Source organism: Hydra vulgaris, chromosome 05 (genome assembly GCF_038396675.1).
Source record: "Hydra vulgaris chromosome 05, alternate assembly HydraT2T_AEP".
NCBI classification, from domain to species: Eukaryota; Metazoa; Cnidaria; class Hydrozoa; order Anthoathecata; family Hydridae; genus Hydra; species Hydra vulgaris.
The window spans coordinates 26,400,360-26,420,791 of record NC_088924.1 but is presented as its reverse complement, the minus strand read 5'-3'; the positions used below and the strand labels follow the sequence as shown (position 1 = coordinate 26,420,791).

Sequence of the window (20,432 nt, the reverse complement as noted above, 5' to 3'; positions counted from 1 at the left end):
AACTTGAAATTTATCGATGAATATAAGTCTAAATGAGAATAGTACACAAAAATTTTATCAAATTGTAAATGTCGAATTTTTGTATTTTGTATCCCATTTACGTCTCCTAAGGGGCAATCCGTATATTACGTATTCAACGAGGGGTGAGGGTGGGTATTCCAAGTTAAGTAATTTGCGTACAAGTGCATATGGGGAAGAGGAGGGTCAACAAATGTATCTACGCAAACGCAAAAAGGTGGCAGTTCACGTTTACTTGTCCATTAATAAAAGGTAAACGACGCTCACGAAAAAGAAACAAACCTCAAATTCTAAGATACTTTTTGAACTTTCAGATTCTGGAGAGGGTGTGGTGGGGGATTGCATACTCCATACCCTTCTGGATCCGTCGTGGATCACTGGTAAAGAAGTAAGAGTTAAATGCAAGAAAATATGTTAAGTGATTTTAAAATAACTTCAAAGAAGTATCAAAGATTTAGTTTGAAACTCTAACAAAAGATACAATAAATATTTCTAAAATTTATATTTCTTTTCAAAATACTACATTAATAAATTAATATTTTTTTAAATTTAAAAACAATAATACTAAGGTTTATATATACATATGACTCTGTCTTGATTGCTCTGATTAATCTTGATTGTTACAAAATAATACACCATATTAACTGCAATACTTTCTATCACTAATTCAAAAAAGATTTATATAAAATTGACGAGCTGTTTATTCTTTATTTTCTTCTATTTATTAACTGTTTCTGTTTTAAAAAAAGTGATTTAAATATATAAAGTTGTTATTCTTCAATTTTTGGGTAAATTAAAATGTATGAATCAAGAATAGTTTTTTCACTCCCTCTTTTCTTTTACAGTAGGTTTCGCAGCTAACTCTATAAAGCAATTTCTTAGTTGCATGTATAAAGTATTTCCTTTTTCTCCATATTTTTGGTAAGACCACGTAATTAAAAATTCAAGCACACTATGAAATTTCGCAACAAACGTACTTGTATCTTTCTCTTAAACTATCGGTCTCCAGTTTGAATCCTTGTAAAAAGTTTCCATATGGACACATAATTTCTTCAAGTGAGCTTCTTTCCTCTAAATACCTGGCCCCCCACGGTGTGTAATTTGATTCACACTTTATAGCTCCAACTGATCCCGGTAGTCCCGGCATTCCAACAGCTCCCATTCTTCCTCTTTCACCTTTTTCTCCTTTTTCTCCGTTATTTCCTGGGGCTCCTTGTAATCCTCTTTCACCTTGAACTCCTGGATAACCTTGAATACCTTGTGGCCCACGTGGACCTTGCGTACAAATGTATTTATCTTTGTTTTCAACTTTTTCAGAGGCTATGCAATTTCCAGGTAAACCAGGTTCACCTGGAGCACCAGGATTTCCAATAAGGCCCTAAATAGAAACAAACAATAAATTTTATGCTAAATAAGGTAATGTGCTATATGAACTAAAAGTATTTTTACCTGATCTCCTTTTATTCCAGGAAACCCCATTAAACCTCTAGGTCCAGGTAGTCCTGGTGGACCAACCTTAAAAAGAAATTGTATAAATAGGTAAAACAGTGCAATGTATTAAGCCATGGACCCTTGTCTTTATTTTAGCAACTTCTCAGTAATTGATATTTATATCTACAATTCAAAATGTCTTCATGTACTAACTTTTTAAATATTTATTTTTAAGGTTTTAAAATAGAACCTTTGTGTAATTAACAAATATATAAATTTATGATTTCCTTATCTCATAAAGTACTTAAGGCGTTTAATATAATAATTGCGTAAAAGTTGAGAAAATGTAAATGTATAAGTTCATTTTTCAAAGTACTCAGTGACATAACAAATCAAGTATTCTTGACTATTTGACTATAGAATAAAAAAATCAGACTAGACAAAACACAAAATTATCAGGCATCTGCTTACTGCTAAGTTATTGCCAAATAATTACCCCATTGTTTAGGTAATTATTTGGCAATTCTTCATATTATTCAATCAATTATTTTTATTCTTTATAATACTCAATCCAACTTAACATAAAGTTAAGTTGGATTGAATATTATAAAGAATAAAAACAAGAAGCACCAGGCTTAGTAATTATATTAAACAACAAGGTATTTCAAGATCAAGAAAGAGTGTGGTTGTGCAGGATAATTAATTTTAGTAAGATTTAAATGATGTAGAATGTTTTAGTAAATAATTTAGTTTTTGTTATTAAATAAAATTAAGAAAATAATATTCACATTTACACCATAACAATGTTGGGAACAGAATACTTGCAAGTAACAACTATAATGATAGGGTAGCCGATCATATGGTGTTGAAATATAAGTTAAAAAAATTATTTACCGGCCCAATAGGTCCTTCATCTCCTTTGGCACCATTCAATCCATTTTTTCCCTAAAAATAATAATTGTACAATAGTGAAAAAAGTTTGTATTAAACATATATTTACTTACAATTAAACCAATGCATTTAAATTTTACTCTTTTCCCATGTACAGTTACGCAATAAAAAAATGTAATTGCATTTATTTATTATCATTATTCTAGGTTACTAAAGCGATCCAAAGGTCACTAACGATCTTATTACAGAGCACCGCAAAAAAAAAAAAAAACAAGGAAAAAAGAGCGTTTAACAAGAAAACTCACACCGTCTTCCTTACCGATGAAGCTTCTGTGGCTAGAGCAGGCATTATACTTTAAACCTCTTAATTCTGAGGCAATTTCTCTAACCGAATTGCCTCGGCTTATTCTAATAAGAAGAATCTAATCTGTTAAATGATGTGTTCCACGCATTTAATCACTGCAGCCAAATAGATCCAAACCAAGTAAATGTGCGGTCGTATAATTTGTTTCAAACTGTTAAATTTGAATAACTAACTGGGTTTGTTAATTATTCAAATTTAACAAACCCAGTAATAATTTAAAAAAATGTAAGTTAATAATACGAATTTAATTATCTAAGCTATTTAATAATAAAATCAAAGCGCTCAAATGGATCCAAAAAAAAGGTAAATATGCTGGCTTTCAATTCATTCAGTGAAACAAGATTAATCAAACTTTTAAAAAAATAATTAACATTCAAATTTTAACGAAAAATATATATATATATATATATATACTAACAGCAAGAATGTTACAATACAAATAAACTTGTTAAATGTCTTTTAATAAAACTTGTGTCTTGATGTAATATGGTTTGGAACAGTTCGTAGATTGTGTAGTAATTTTTTATATGTTTTAATTTATAGACTTATTATATATATACGGCTACTTGATACAACTCAGCCAGGTAAATTTTAGTTAGAGGACCTTTTTTTTTTTAGAAGCCAGTCGGTACTTTTTAAGGATTCACCCTCCCCCCCCCTCATTTTACTCGTAGAATTGCCTTTGTGTGTACACACACACACACACATATATATATGTATATGTATATATATATATATATATATATATATATATATATATATATATATATATTTATATATATATATATATATATATATATATATATATATATATATATATATATATATATATATATATACATATACATATATGTATATATATATATATATATATATATATATATATATATATATATATATATATATACATATACATATATATATATAAATATATATATATATATATATATATATATATATATATATATATATATATATATATATATATATATATATATATATATATATATATTTAAAGGGCTTATTGTGAAGCAATGACAAGCCACAAAAACAATTATTTGAGAAAAATTACTTTTAAGTTTTATTTAAATCTATAAAACCAGTGCTTACAGTAAGATGATTTTATATTAATAACTCCAATTTTAAGAATTATGCCTTAATATCTTTTTGGCTATTGCATATACTATTTATGATTATAAAACTGATAATAACTCATTTTTGAAAAAAGTGTAGCTTTCATTGTTTCACAATAAGCCCTTCATATATATATAAAGTTAAAATTTAGTTATCATCACTTATACAATTAAAGTTAAGAAAATAAAATGAATAGCTTACGTTTGCGCCTTTCATTCCAGGTGGTCCAGGAGGACCGACTTTTTTTCCACTTCTAACAGGTTTCTGTTCCGACATTGTTTTTTCTAGGCTTGGTTCCTAATTTAAAAATTAAAGTATCAATCAACGGTTCTCAACAGTGTGAATTGCAATTTTTTTTTTTTAAAAAAAAGAAAAATTCTTACGTCTGAAGCAGTACCGCTGCATTTGACATAATAACCAGCTTTTGAATCTAGTTTAACCACACACTAAAAAAAATTAATGTTTTTGTAATAAAATTAATCATAAGCGATTTATTGCAAATCATAAGCGATGTATGGCGTAACTTTAAACTATTAACGAAACAAAAAAAATAGAAAACAATCACGACTAACTTAATCGTTTATAACTTACGTTTTTATTTTCAGCTAGAACGCTTGTAATGAATAATATAAGTATGGAAACACAATATGCCATTTTAAGTTATTTTCAGTCAAACTAGTAAAGAGCAGTAAATAGTAAAAGCTGTATTAATCTAAGAATATCGTTGACAGTATGATAAAAACTTTTTTTAAATAAATTAAAGATTATGATGTACACGATTACTACAAAATATCCATACTAGACTGATTCTTGTTTTTACATTTAAAAAGTTTGGTATGTTATTATAATTAACTCCTTACAAAGTACAGTACGCTACTTTTTAGAAAAACTTAATAGCACCCTGTAGCAAATTAAAATGAGACTTCCTGTTACCAAGGCAGGTCGCTATTTATCTAGAGTAATCCAAGCATTCCTTAAGATTGAAAATTTTTATAAATAATAATTATGAACCATAGAAACGGAACAACGCTCTTACTGGCACCCATCGATTAAAAAAAAATTAAATGATGCAGGTCGAAAGGTAATCTATTGAAATTTTTTTCACTAAAAATCATTTATAATTATGCAATAAAAATACTACATAAACGTTTTGTATAAATTAGGATTATTTAACTTCTTTTTTTTTAAGAGAACGATTTTATTTAATTAGTATTATTTTTACATTGTTAAGCATTGTGCTTATAGTAATTTTTAGAACGAGTCGTAACAGCATTATAAAATATGCGTATTCTAAAATATGCAAAGTAACAGCATTATAAAATATGCGTATTCTAAAATATGCAAAGTAACAGCATTATAAAATATGCGTATTCTAAAACATGCAACGGAACATCCTTGAATACTAATTAATTGTTTACAAGAAATTGTTTACGCAAAAGTTAAATTTTCTTCGAGATGTTCATTCACACACAAATTGAATTATAAACACAATGAAAATATTGCATTAAAAATACCGGAAGAGTACCTAGCGGTCAGAAGGCTACTTAGCGTGGGTCGTTTTTTTTTGTGCATAAAATTGCATAAAGTTAGTATATTCAATTTTTTTAAATTTTCATTTTGAATAACTTTAATAAAGGTTTTATTAAAAAAACTTATTTTTAACTATTATTTTTACATACAAGTTTATAAATCCATGGCTGGAGGTCACTGAAATCCTATCTATCGCCCTGAGCTTCTAAATTTATGACAATCTTTAAATTTGAAACATATCCTCATTAAACTGAATTGCTTTACGTAGAAACTAATTTTGCTTCTATGTAAGGCTATATTTCTATTTGTTGGAGCTTTTTCTATTAATTGTTTTAACCTATCAAAAATATTAGCACCTAAATCATAATGTGATTTAGGTGATAATATTTTTTCAAATATATTAGCATATATTTAAAATATATTATATTTAAATATATGCTTTATAATACATATTTTTATATTACAAATTAAATAAATGTTTTATATAACATACTTTAAACATGTATATTTATAGATGTATATATATACATAGTATATTTAAAGATATATGTAAAGAGCAATGTCTCAAATAGCAGCAAATTATTTGGTGCTAAAGATTTTAAATTACTGACAAAAGAAAGCTGCAAATTTTTAAAATCTCATATTGATGTATAAAGACGATGTTTTAAAAATTATCGATCTTACATAGTACGCGCTTCTTATTTTACTAATTTTTGTCATAAAAAAAAATACTTAAAAGTTTTATATAATATTTTATATTAAATGTATTTTTACCAAAGCCTATGCATTTTTTTTAAATTATATTTAATCTTAATTATGCTGATATTATGCTGAAGTCTTAATTATGCTGAAGTCCAAAGTAAATATTATCTATTAAGAAGAATCCCAAAATATAAAGAAGAATTTTGAATGAATGTACCCCAAAATAAGATTTTAACATTTATTGCAACTCTTAAGTTCTATACTCTTAAAATAGAGTCTTGGCGGAAAACATATCTTTGCAGAGAATATTTTGAACGTTTCAGTTTGATTGTCAGAACTCTCGACATTAAACAAGGCTTTTGCACTTTCACCACCACAACATTTATATATATCACTAGAATTCCATAATTATTAAAAAATATGCATTGACCGGTTTACAGAGATAAAAGTTTACAGAGATAAAAGTGAGTGCCAAACAAGTATAAAAAGCATATGTGTATTTTTAAACCTGCTTACACAAGCGATCTGCATTGAAGTGGTCTAAAGAAGACAGGATGAGGTAGGATGCCACCCTGCCATTTTTATAAAAGATATTAATTATCTCGTTATTTTTTATATTTCATTTAACTTAGCAATTATTGGACATAGCGATATTTTGAAGTTACTAAAAACCATCCCGCTCCATTTTCCTTGCTTCGAACACTGCATACAAATTTTAAAAGAAAAATATATTGGAGGAAAATAGAAAAGTTTCATCGTCTATTTTTACCTTTATTTTATAATTCTTTAGCTTATATTTATTTTCAGATTGTTTATAAATCTTTTTTAAGCACAGTTTAGCAATCGAGAATGCTTAGCAATTTTAATCAATTGTTTAAAAACATATCAATAGATGTTTTAAAAACAAGATTAGGAGCCGTTCAACTGAATGAAGCACGTATAATTCCGGAATTTTTTTTTTTTTAACCAAAACATTTTCTTCCGTTTTCAACTTTTTAAGTTGTTTTTACCGAAAGTTAACGTCAAACGACGTTATTTACATAAAGGCTTAAACATTTTATTTTGACAATACACTAAAAGAAAATAACGTCGTTTTTTCATAATATAAATATATATAATCTTTAGTAGCCGTCTAAAAAATAATTGTAGTACACACACATCTCTGCAATGTTTCTAGTATTATTACATGAAAACATAACCGCATAATTTAACATATGTAATTGGAACATCAAATTATATAGTAACTAATCCACGTTTAATTGCTTTCATTAAATAACCTAAACAGATTTTTTGGTTATATATAAATATTTTTTTAACATATTAAACATTGTTTAACAATATTCAAAATATTTCTTCATTTAACATTTTTAGATTATCTTTAAACTTTATCGCTCTGCTATTGATTACACTCAATATTTGAAACGATAGTTATTATTCATAGATATTAAAATTTTTTATTCTAAATAATTCTTTCACGTAAATTATCTATTATCAATGACTTAGAGGGTGCTTCGGGTGCTCGTTAATAAAATAAATTATGTCTTCATCGTGTCCATTATATTCTTTGCATAAATGTGTTTGTGTATACGCGCTTGCGCGCGCGTATGTATGTGTGTGTGCGTGCGCGCCTGTTTATATTATAGTGAATAATTATCAAAAAAGTTTAAATTAGGAGAGTAAAATGTTTTTTTTAAAGAAGAAACTTTCAACTTTTTTTTAGTTTCGAATCTTTTATGAATTTATTACAAACATTATTTAAGTTTTCGGAGATAAAAAGTTTTTAAAAAATTAAATTAAATTTTTACATCTACATTTATACCGAATATAAAATAAGAGGTTATTTATTTTTCTTATTTATTAATTTTTTTATTATTTAATAATTTTTAACATTTATTAAACTTTGTTTTAATTACAAAGCAAAGCAAAAAACTACAAATTCTTTAATAAAAATAGTTCAAAAATAATAATATTAATAATAATAATTTTTAAAAAATTACTAAAGTTTGAAAATCTGTTTAAAAATTCATTTGCTTATTCTTTATTCATCAACGAAAAGATCTGGAATAAACTCGTAAACGGTTATTCAGTTATTAAAATAGTTCTTGTTAAATATAATTTAGGTCTTAAATAAATTCTCGATTAATATAATTTATGAGTTAAAATGGTTCATGTGTTAGAATAATTCCAATTGGTGCTTACGTCAGCTGAAAAGAAAGGACCATCACCACATTTAACTTTATATGTTTGCTTTCAATTATGTACCGCATGTACATGTAAATATAGGTTTTTAAACATCACCTGGGAAATATATTTTTGCTAGAAACAAAATAAAACAAAAAATTATAATAAGAATATTATTTGAAATAAACTAATAAAATTTGCAAGTAAAGTTGCAGCAGAAACTCGTGCCGATCAAGACGTAAGTATAGGAATTGGTTTTTTACTTAAATAGATAATTTATTGAACCATTGAAGAAATAGTCAACCGACAGCATCAATCTGGGTAGAGATACGAAGTATATGATTTTTAAACAAAGAATTACACCTTATTTCTATAAACAAACATTTTTCCTAAAGCGGAAATCTTTGGATTATCAGTTGCATTGTGGTATTTAATTTCACAATATAAATCCGTTTATAATCTACAGTTAAAATTATACTAAACTCTTAATGTAGGGGAGATGGGGGCGCATTGATCGCCGTAGCAGTGTTTTGAAAATTGCGCAGAACCTGAAAGAGATGTAAAAACTTATTAACTACGAAACACATGTAGAACTATCTGGCTTTTGGAATATATAAATATTTTGATTTAAAAAAATGATAAACATGAATAATTTTAACTTTTAAACAACCCTCTCAAAAGATCAATGTACCCCAAACTAGGGGGTACTATGATCTCCGACTTGGGGCACATTGATCTTATATGCGTAATATTATCTAAACGTTTAACACTTCTATAACTAAATCTTGTAAATAATTTAGTCAAAGGGTAATATTGTATAACATATAATACATCTAAATTTTTTAATTATTTTTTAAATATAGCAGTTAAACCCACTAGTCTAATTTTTAATTAAAAAATGTATAAATCACAGCAGCTATAAGCTACCCGCTTTATATACGTTTAAAACTTTACAACAACTTGAAATTTATAAGAACTGAAATATAAAGACTGAAATAAGAATACAACTTTTAAGTTTACAAAACTTGTTAAAAGTACAATATTTTGATTAAGAATATTTCATCATTTGTGAAAGTCAAGTTGTGAAGCAGCTTTTGGTTTACATTGTTTTTTATTCCTAAGCAAGTAATTCTTAGTTTCTTTCTTATCTTTTGTGGAGACTTTTTGTTGATTTTTGGTTTGCTTCAAAATTTTCTTTTCTTTTGACAAACGAATTTCATTTCTGACAGGAGTATCAGTCAAGATGCTTGTTTTTAACTGCCTACTTTTAACATTTTTTTTTCTGGCAGATGCTTTTGGGTAAGGTTTTAAAACCTCAGGTGAGATTATAGAAGCAACACTTGTTGACACTTTGTTTAAAATACTTGTTTCAATATTTACTATAGTTATTTCAGACTCTATGTGATTAACATGTGCTGGTATCATTTCAGATTCCATGTTGTTGACAGGAGTGATAGTATCTGGAGCAGCTCTATCTGTAACTGATGATGGTAAATATTCGTCATCTTTGAAAATTTCAGAATTGAATGGCTCAATGCCAGCTACTCTAAATCCTGTCTGTATATTAGATGGTGAGAAAGCTTTTGTATACGGTTCTCGAACTATTGAAACAATATCATGAATGGTCATTGGTCTTGGGTTTGAAACCATCCAATTATCACATGCAGAATTGTAAAACCTTTTCAATGGTCCAAAAACAGTTCTATCTAATGGCTGCAATTTATGGCTGCAATGGGGAGGAAAACTTATCATTGTAATTCCGTGTTGAATTGCAAGCTCCAAGCCTTTAACAGAAATATGACTTTCATGACTGTCGAGAAGTAACAAAACTGGAGATTCCTGAGAACAGTTTGAATATTTAACAAAATGTTTAATCCATTCTATGAAAATTTCTGAGTTCATCCAACCAGAAGGATTTGCAAATCCCACACATCCAGGAGGTCCTTCCTTAATCATGTAATCATGAAACTTTACCCTAGGAAAAATAAATAATGGAGGAATGGAATTTCCAATAGCATTAGAGGCACAACATGCAGTTACCAATGTTCCTCGTTCTGCAGATGTGATTCTTCCAACTTGTTTGCTTCCTCTACCAGCTAAAACCTTTACCGGCTTTTGAACGGTTGTTAAACCAGTTTCATCAACATTATATATACAGTTAGGATTATATTTATATCGATTTCTTACCGTTTTAAGATTTTGAAAAAACTCTCTTACAGTGTGTTTGTTAAAAGCTGTTGATCGAGCGAAGCTCGTTGCTTCAGGTGTTCGTAGAGACAACTCTGGTTTGTCTTTTCATAAAACCTTGCAACCAATCAATGCCTGCAATTTTATTTTTGATCCATGATGATGGGCATATCTTATTGTTTTTTAAAGCAAATTCATATGCCAATAATCGCGTTGACCTAGTTGAAAGGCCATAGTTCATTTTTGATGCAATTAGTAAATAACTTGATAAACTTTTTTCATCTTCTGCTGTAAAAACTTGTCTATTGTTGTAGTTAGGCTTGAAAGCTTCATTTGGATTAAGCCTCTTTTTACGACAATATCTTTTTAAAGTCAGAATGACATAGATAGAATATCTATGTTAAACTGACGTGCTACAACATTCAGTTGTGTTCCTTCTAAAACTTTATTAACAGCTACTTTCATTGTTTCACTTGGTATAGCAACTTTATTTGTTTTTTTATGACGAAAAACAATATTTTCTTTATTTTTTTTGACGCTGATAACCTTATGAAAAAATATTACGAATAATCAATTAGGGAAGCATAATGGTTAATTAAATTGCAACCTCACTTCTAGTAAGGCAAAAATGAACGAGTAAAAGCCAAAAGATCATACTGCCCCGGCGATTAATGCGCCCCCATCTTCCCTACAGGTAAAATCGAAATAAACTCTTACTGTAATCAAGTAAAAAACTAGTGTGGTACTGATATAAAAAAAAAGGCATAAATTTAGTGATAATGGTCAGTAGGTTGTCGGAAAATTTGCGGATCAGCAAATTTTATTTCTCTTTTTTATTTCCTGAAGCAACTTGTAACATAGCAACTTGTAACATAGCAGGTTTAACTAGTTATATACATTTAAACTCAGGAAGTTTAACACATTTTTTAATACTGGATAATATCATATTAACATATTTTACAAAAATCCATTAATACGTGTAAACGTCTTGTTAAAAGACCACAATGATTGAAATTCAAGACAATTATCTTTATGATATGGTATCATAAAGATAAATGGTCTCTAGATAAATGATTTCTAGATAAATGGTCTCTAGCTCCTACTTTTATAAATAGTCTGAGTATGTGGACAATTTATAATGATTAAAAAAAATGCATTTGCTGGGTGGTATTAACCTTTTGATGACATCTAAATCAAACAATATTTGCTCTTTTAATATGATTTGTAACTTTTTAACTCAACAATAACCTAAACCGTAACTTTGGTCACGCACTTCTACTCTGTTTAGATGTTGAGCCAACATTTTTATTCACTGGAAGAAGTATAATATATTATTAATACGCGTCAATACTGATTTGATAGCAGATACTCCCGCAGAGTTATAAAGGCACAAATTTCCCAGCCGGCATTTGATCTAAAAAAAAAGTCTATTAAATGTTCAAAAAATGTTCAGAACGTTCAAAAAATATTAAAAAGACGTCTTTTTCGAACCAAATGCCGGGTTGGTGCTTTTAAAATTAAAACTTTTTAGTTTTAAAAAATTTTTTATTTTTAAGTTTTTTAGTTTTAAAACAAGGCAATTATAATTTCTTATTTATAAAACAAATTTCAAATGTTCTCCAAACAGCAATTTTTTATATTGAATAAGTATAAACATATATATGCTTACATAAACAGTATTTTTGAGTAAATAATGTTTTTTTTAATAATCCTGAGATTATTAAAAAACAGACATGACAGTTATGAATCCCAAAATTCATGAAGTGAAAATCAATACGGGGTTACATGCTCTAATCTGAAACTACGTCATTTAATGTCAAAGCAGATACGATACTGAGTAAAAGCAATATTTTTTTTTTGGATCAGATTTAAACTCATTTTTTTTTTAGGATTTCAATATCTAACTTTTACCAAAATGCATTTAAAAAAAAACTTAAAAAAAATCTAAAATCCAGTAAATAAATTTTAAGAATTTATTTAAAGCTTCAAACAATTTTATAACTAATTCAAACCAATAAAAGCTATTATTTTTGAAAAAAAAAAGAATGTTTCCAACAAAAGACTTTTTGCTCTTTACAATGCTTTCACCGTGACTTTAATATTATTTTTCTGAGTTACAAATTTAATTGTTTATTAGTAGGTATGTACCGAGGCTTTGGTCTTGGCCTCGGCCGAAGCCATGGGCATTGTATGCAGAGGCGATTCAACGAATACAACGAGGGAGGGGTTGAATCTTTAAAAAGCACCGACTGGTTCCTTAAAAAAAGAATTTGTAAAAAACCCGTCTATAACTCGAAAATCAGCTTCTTTAAGGCGGGGGGCGGAACACCCCCGTAAAATTGCCTCTGATTGTATGCTAAACCATCAATTTTGGCAAATTTATTTTATTTATAAAAGTTAAATTTAAATTTTAAAGCTTTAATCTAAATAGTTTTAAGAGACTAAAAAATTTTGTTTAGCGTGGAATATAACGGGGTGTCAACAGTCAAAGTCCAGTGTGAGATTTTTACTCCCACTTTTGTTTTACTCCCCAGTAAAAATCGGATAACTTTTTTTTTATCACGGATTAAAAAACGTTTAAGAGATTTTTACTCCCTATATGAGATTTTTACTCTCTTTAACTGTTTTATGTTTATATAGCGCTTTTAAAAGTTGTGTTATAAGTTAACAGTTACACATAATAGCATAAAACTTTTTTTAAATAATTTATTTGTAATATTGCTGATTTTTAAGCGATGATATCAAACAAGTTTTGTTCCCAGTGCCTTTTAATAACAATTTTTATACTTGCAATAGAAAGAAATCTATATCTTTCTATAGAATATTAGGACAAAGATATGAGTTACAAAAAGTTAGTGACATTATGTAGGGATGTCAACTTTTCCAATTATTTCTGCATCAGTTGTCCATGTTGTTTTACCACTCACAATTTAAATAAATAATAAAGAAGACTTCGCTAAAAAAGCAATTACCATCACCTATAGCTCTATTTAGTTGTTTTGGACACAAAAATATATAAATATCTGCAAGTAATATAAATATCTGCAGTAAATATAATTGTGATTATACAAATTTCAAAATTTTCTAAATTCTCATTTTACTAGTTGCGTGTTTTTCAATCTTTTTGGATAAAATTGTTATTATTAAAATATTTTTATTTCAATAAAACATAATTTCTTATTCATTATTAGTTATTTTTCATTATAAAGAGATACCCAGCCAACATTGACAGACGGGTACCGTATGGTTTTTGTCTGGGCTTACGGGAACGGGATTTTAATGTGTTTTGGTTTCCTGACGGGCCCCGTATGGTTAAAAAATGAAGCAAATTTGCTTGATTGGGTTTTATCCGTTTTTTATCAGGGCCGAAGGATCTGGGGATTTGATGGGTTTCCCATAAGGTTCCCAAAAGGTTTAAGTTGGTAATTAAAAAAATCATTACAAAACCTACTTGATGGTTGCCATTTGTAATTCGTATTATGCATGAAATAAATTTAAAAATTTAACTTTTATGCATTATATTTTTTGCATACATTATATTTACATTGTAATTGAAGAGAAAATTTTTTTCGATGTATTTTTTCACTTTGAAACTCCATTAAAAAGACGTTGTTTTAAAATTTCATTTATTACCATTATGAAAATTTTTTTATATATATTTTTTAAAACAAATTTATAAAAGATTAACATATATGTTTAACTTATGTTCCAGTAACTATTAAACATGAAGTAACTATTCCATTGAAACACTGTTTGCATTTTTAAAATAATCAAAATAAAAAGTTTTGTTTCAGCTAGTCACTAGCCTAGTGATGGTAATAACTGCTTCGAGTTTAATCAAAACTTTGGTTTAGTTAGAAACATTTAAAAGAGCAAACAGGCGAATGTTGTGATGGATAGGTTATATTTAGGGATTTTAAAGCTTTTAAATCGTTTTTACAGTTCCACTTTTTCCATTGATTTTACTATATTTTATGCAAGCAAAATGACTGGTATTAACGAACTTTACCCACCGTGAGATGTAAATATTAAGTGTTAACACATAAATGCAAAAAATGGCTTTATCGTTATGCATCTACCTCATTTTTTATTCATTGATATTTTTTAGCTTTGATTTAAAATTGTAAGCTTGTAATATTAACAAAATATCATAATGTTATGTATAAGTTATATACTATTTATATATAAGTTATTTATATATAAATATATATAATCATATATTATTATATATAATATATTATATGTAATATATTATATATAAAATAACTATTATATATAAAATAATATATATATAATAATATATCAATTTATATATACGTTATTATTATTAATAATAACTTACACTTACATTACTTATACTTGTAAATACTTATAATACTTAACTTATATTTACAATACTGATAAAATTATTATTGATATGAACTTTTGCATTCAAACGTTAATTATAAAACTTTAATTTAACTTGATAACTTTAACATAAATAATGATAACTAAGAAAAGTTATTATATAGATCATGACCATATACTTATATATTATAACTGAGTTATAATAAGTTGAACACTGTTTTTGTTTTCCATAACTTAATGTTAAAATGTTAGGATAGGCGCTTCTGCAGTTTCTCCCCTCCCCTCCCCCTTCCTTTTATTTTTTATTGCTAATTATGATAAAGAATTTTATGCTGATTAAGAATCATATTAAAATTAGGTCTGGAAATCAAAAGAAAGTGCTCTAATTTGCAGTTGAAGTTTAAAAAATTACACTAAAAAACGCTAATATTCGCCATTTTTTTCATACTCGGTTATAATTAAAATCTTTTTCAAAGTTGAATTTAAAAAAGCCTGGTTTCTATCAACAATGTAAAGCAAAACTATTAAAAATGCTGAGTGCATCATTTTCTGATTTATCTCTGGCCACAACCCTAACCCTGTCCCAAATCATGTACGTTTAATCGCACCAATCCCTATTTGTAAGTCGATGTATGTACATTCAATTGGGCCAATCCCTATTTTTCAGTCAATGCATATACATTTAATTGCGCCAATCCCTATTTGTCACTCGATTTATGTACATTTAAAAAGCAAAATCCTATATTAATTTAAAAAAAATTAAAAATATATAAAATATATTAATGGGTTTATGCGAAATATAAAACATTTTTTAAGAAAACATAAAACATTTTTTAAGAAAATATAAAACATTTTTTAAGAAAATATAAAACATTTAATTACGTAATTACTCCATAACACTTTGGAATTTATGAGATTTATTCATGACAAAGAAGAGAACTATAAAAAATAATAAAAAAAGGACGGCGTTAGTAAATTAGTTGTTAGTTGTAAGTGCCTTAAAAGTATAATTTTTTGAGTCTATTATCAAACTTTTTATCATACCTTAAAGTTTGGAATCAGACTTTTATGGAATAAAAGTTTTATATTTATAAGTTTTATATTTATAATATTTAATATAATATTTATATTTATATTTAAGTTGATTTAAAACAAAGTTTTTGTAGGACTATTAATTTGATTCCTGACAATAACTTTTCTAGATGAAACAGGTTTTAACTTATATACTTCTAAGCAAGATGGCTATTCTATAAAGAATACAAAATGTTTTGTTACAGTGCCAGCAAATCGTGGAAAGAATGTAAGCCTAATGGCCGCTATAACAGTTAATGGTATTCTAAGCTTTAAGATAGTGAATAGTGCCTGTAATGGCAATATTTTTTGTGATTTTATAACCAACAATTTAATATCGCATTTTCAAACGAATCCTCATTCTGTACTAGTATTGGATAATTGTGCATTTCATCGTCGAAGAGATGTAAACAATTTGCTCGGCCAATACAATGTTTCAGTTTACTTTTTGCCACCTTATTCTTCGCAATTAAACCCGATCGAGGAATACTTTAGTTGTCTTTAAGCTAATTATACTTCTATAAGGCCGTTCCAAAAACTGGCAATGAAGTTAAGGCTACTTTAAATTCGCTTATACCGACAATTAGCATTGATTTTTGTGGTTGGTACTGTAATATGAGAAGATGGGTTTTGAAAGGCATAGCAAGGCAAGAATTTTATTAAAGTGGATACTTTGTTATTTATATTATATCTTTAAATATAATGAGTTATAGTTATATTAAAACAATACACTTTATTCTTTAGAAATTTATGAATAACTTTATACATCACAAATCTCCAGGAAGTGACAAAGTTCACCCATTAGTCCTTAATAAATGTGCAGAAAGTAGAAAAAGCGGAGTACCGCAAGGATCAGTTCTTGGTCCTTTACTTTTTGTAATTTTCATCAATGACTTACCACAAGGTTTAAATAACAAAGGTAAATTATATGCAGATGACACAAAAGTAATAGCAAAAATAAATAAAAATGATAAAAGTTCGCATAATAATTTCAAGATGACTTGGACTATCTCTTCGAATGGTCGACTAAATGGCTTTAATAGTGATAAATGCAAGGTAATGCACATAGGTCATGATAACCCAAAAAATAAATACACACTAAAATGCAATATTGAAGAATTAGGAACCTCTAGAAAAAATCTAAAAGAGACTGTTAGAACGAGACTTATGTGTATAAATTACAAATGATTTAAAATGGGAACATCATATTGAGTATATTGTTAACAAAGCTAATAGTAAGTTGGGGTTATAGTCCGGTAGAATTTAATCTTAACCTAGAAAAAATTAGTATAAAGACATGTTATATATCGTTGGAAAGCTTATTTTTTCCTCTTTTAAATGAGTAATTGGTAATTTTTTTTATTTCGGGGAAAAAAAGTTGTGACGTCATAAAGATTAGCAGAAAAGCACCAAAATTGACGTTTTTTTACTAAAAGAATTTATAATTTAAGCAAGTAAATGTAATATATTTTTATATTTATTACTCCTAAGTATTAGTAGTTGGTTTAATGAACTGAAAGCGAAATAATAATAACTAAAAGTACGGTATAAAGGCAGAGGGGGACGCTACTTTAGCCAATTTTTTGAAAATTTGACTTAAAGATGTGTTTACAAAACAATTATATTCAAAATATATAAAATACTGTTAAACGTAATTATTCTGTAATGTTACCAAGAGCATGTTAAAAAATATTTACAAAGAAGTTTATCTTTATGCATTAAGTTTATCTTACTTATTCTGATTAAATTAAAATTTATGTAAAAACATCTGAGAAGTGACGGTCATGGGCTGGTTCATTTTCTTCGTCAACTTTTTCAATATTTGTACAGTTAATCCCGTGACAGGTAGCACACGATGAAGTGCAGTGAAGTCCCATCTTTCTGCAGGAACATCGACTCGAACAGGAGTTTTTACACCCACATCGAACAACCTTTAGGATATCCTCTGGACCTGCGTTTTCATCTGTCGCTATTGGTGAGTACATAAAGCCATTTAATTTCCATCCCCAATTAAGTGGGTCAAGATCAATTTCACTTAGACATCTCCAAATACGCACTTGATGATATACTCTCAATCCATAGTAGTAAGCAGCTCTAGGAGATGGTGGAAGAACAGAAGGGTCTATGTGAGCTCGATCTGAGTTTATCATTTCCTCGTACTTTTGCTTTCGTATTTGTTGTAGATTTGATGTTGAGGAATGTAGCAGCTGAAAGAAACGAATTGATGCATTTCCAATCTCATCAGGCGATTTATCATCATGGTAAAAAACATTTGCTGCATTGTCAAGTCTTTGGCTTCAAGCTTTCTAAAAATTGAAGTCTTTCCAAAATTGTGAATTGCTGATGTTGTATCACAACCTGTAAATGCGTGCGCAAAAAGAATATTGTTAATGACATGTTCTGCTGTACTGCCAATAATCTGATCAATGTCATAACATTCACGCTGGCAATCAACTCTTTTTGTCATACTTTTTAAATATATTTTGTGTAAAGATTCAACTGATTTACAGTGGTGTAATAAGAGGCAAAGAATATCGCTGTCATCAGCAAATATTGTGACGGGCTCTGTTTTGGAAAAGTTAAGTGCAATTTTAACGATTGTAGTATCTGCGTCAGAACGACACACATACACAGTAAAACCTCTTTCTCTTAATCTAACTTCTAGAATTCGGATAAATGATTTTTTGTTGGCGTAGTTAGAGAAAAATTTACTTCTATCAGACGGACAAGGATTGCTTTTATGTATTTCAACTGCAAATTGTGATAAAGATCCACGCTTTATACGCGTAACGTCTTTTGTAGAATTTTCATATCCATCGAATACTACTACACTAACTTTAAGGTAATTAAGAAATTGGATGTACTTTTCAAAAATATTGTCAAATATTTCACCCTTGTTCCAATTGCAGCAGTATAAAAGAGCGCCACCATCGGCAACTTTTAAAGAATAAGGAGCAAATGGCATAGATATAACTGGCTTTGTTAGGTAATTTTTCAGCTTGTGTTTTTGAGCACTGCGCATAAGACCATCTTTAAAAAGTGACATAGGGAACGAAGTTAGTTCATAGTAAAAGTAGTCTTCAATTTCTTTTTCTGTTTTTTTCTCAACGATAACTGATAAACGCAAAAACAATGTCAAGGGATCAACTGATATATTTTCATTGTTGACTTTAATATTTGAGTACAGTCCTTGAAGATTTTTGAGTTGATTACTCCTTTTGAAGGATACTTCTGTGTATGTCATATCATTCATTTGTGCCAGTATTGATGCACCAATGCTTTCCGAACAATCACAAGTCACCTGATTAAACTCATCTACAAGCCCTGAGTCCAGAGCCTCAAGTTGTTCTCTTACATCAAATGGGCTATGAGAATCAAACCATGATTTAATTTTTTGAAAATCTTCAGAGTCACGTCTAATCCTTCCCGCACAAAGTTCTTTGTGTTCTTTACTTGAGTTTCTTGGCGAGGTTAATGAATTTATTGCTTCTGTCATTTCAGCGCACCTTGATAAAAAATATTATTTCTATATTTGTAAATATTTGCCCCATTTAGTTTTTGCTGGAAATATCTATTTTATTAGCAAATTCCAAGTAAACGAAACAATAAATATTTAATTTTATTTTTACCTATGCATTGTACTTGTCCAAACATGTAAAACATTTTCAGTAATTCCTCTGCCAACAACTCCTCCTTTGCCCTTTAACGATTTCATTAATATCTGTTCTATTGATAAATCAGTCCATATTCCAGACCAACTCTTTGAAGTGCGCCTTACTGTATGTTCTCCATTGAGGAACTGTTTATATACTTCTGGGTGAGTGCATGCTAATTCATCCACTGATTGTAAATATAAACGTAATGATTTTGTATAATTATTGTGCTCTGTTGAGGCAAGTAGTTTTAGCATACATTTTGTTGTAGCAATATGTAGGTTCCAGTTACTAGTTCTTTCCGCTCGAATAAACTCTTGTACAATAAATATATAGTGAACATAGTTTAGCCATAATTTTGCAGTTCGTGATTTTGCCATGTATTCTTCTTGCTTTTTTGTTCAAATAATAGAATTAACTTCTTTTCAAGGTCAGTGTCGCCATTTTTGTTATGCATATTTGAGCTGTACATTAATTTAATTTCAGTTTTTTCTTCATCGCTTAGTTTAACCCAAACTTCCTCCAGCAATATAGATAAGATAGAAGATGCAGCAAACATATGGCCTCGAAGACTTCGAGAAATTGCTTTTCCAGAAAACATGTGGTTGACTGAAGCGGAAGCGTAAACAGTTTCAAGAGCAGTTTTTAATCCACTTCCTTCCATCAATGTTCCAATAGCTCCAAGAAAACTCATTAGCTGATGAAATCCACCAATTCTAATAAAAACTTTCATTTTCTTTGAAGCCGCAATTTCATAGGCTTTCACATAAAGCTGTTGATTAAATGTAACACATGGCATTCCAAGTTTTAGCTTTTCTGATTGTATTACAACGAAACTTAACAAAGAATATAAACCATTAAAATCAGTTGCCGGTAAGTTGATTACTGGAAGCATGGATACTTTAGAAATAGGAAGAACATTA

At 28.3% G+C, this 20,432-nt stretch overlaps 2 protein-coding genes across 3 annotated transcripts in view; one reads left to right on the top strand and one right to left on the bottom strand.

The window, feature by feature from the left end:
• Window positions 1-507: 507 nt before the first annotated feature.
• LOC136080729 (collagen alpha-2(IX) chain-like) lies at window positions 508-4,689 on the bottom strand. The gene is made up of 6 exons (XM_065797750.1): window positions 4,430-4,689; window positions 4,222-4,284; window positions 4,040-4,135; window positions 2,344-2,394; window positions 1,468-1,533; window positions 508-1,396 (listed from the first exon to the last, which is right to left on the bottom strand). The coding sequence occupies exons 1-6, from the start codon at window positions 4,490-4,492 to the stop codon at window positions 971-973; spliced, it is 765 nt and encodes a 254-aa protein (XP_065653822.1). The 5' UTR covers window positions 4,493-4,689; the 3' UTR covers window positions 508-970.
• A 516-nt stretch (window positions 4,690-5,205) lies between these two features.
• Window positions 5,206-20,432, top strand: part of LOC136080730 (uncharacterized) — a 48,500-nt gene continuing 33,273 nt past the window's right edge. Inside the window, exon 1 of one of the 2 annotated variants that reach the window (XR_010638616.1) lies at window positions 5,206-5,423. The gene's annotated coding sequence lies outside the window, so the exon portion shown is untranslated. The remainder of the gene's footprint in view (window positions 5,424-20,432) is intronic. The other variant, XM_065797752.1, reaches the window with a different exon arrangement.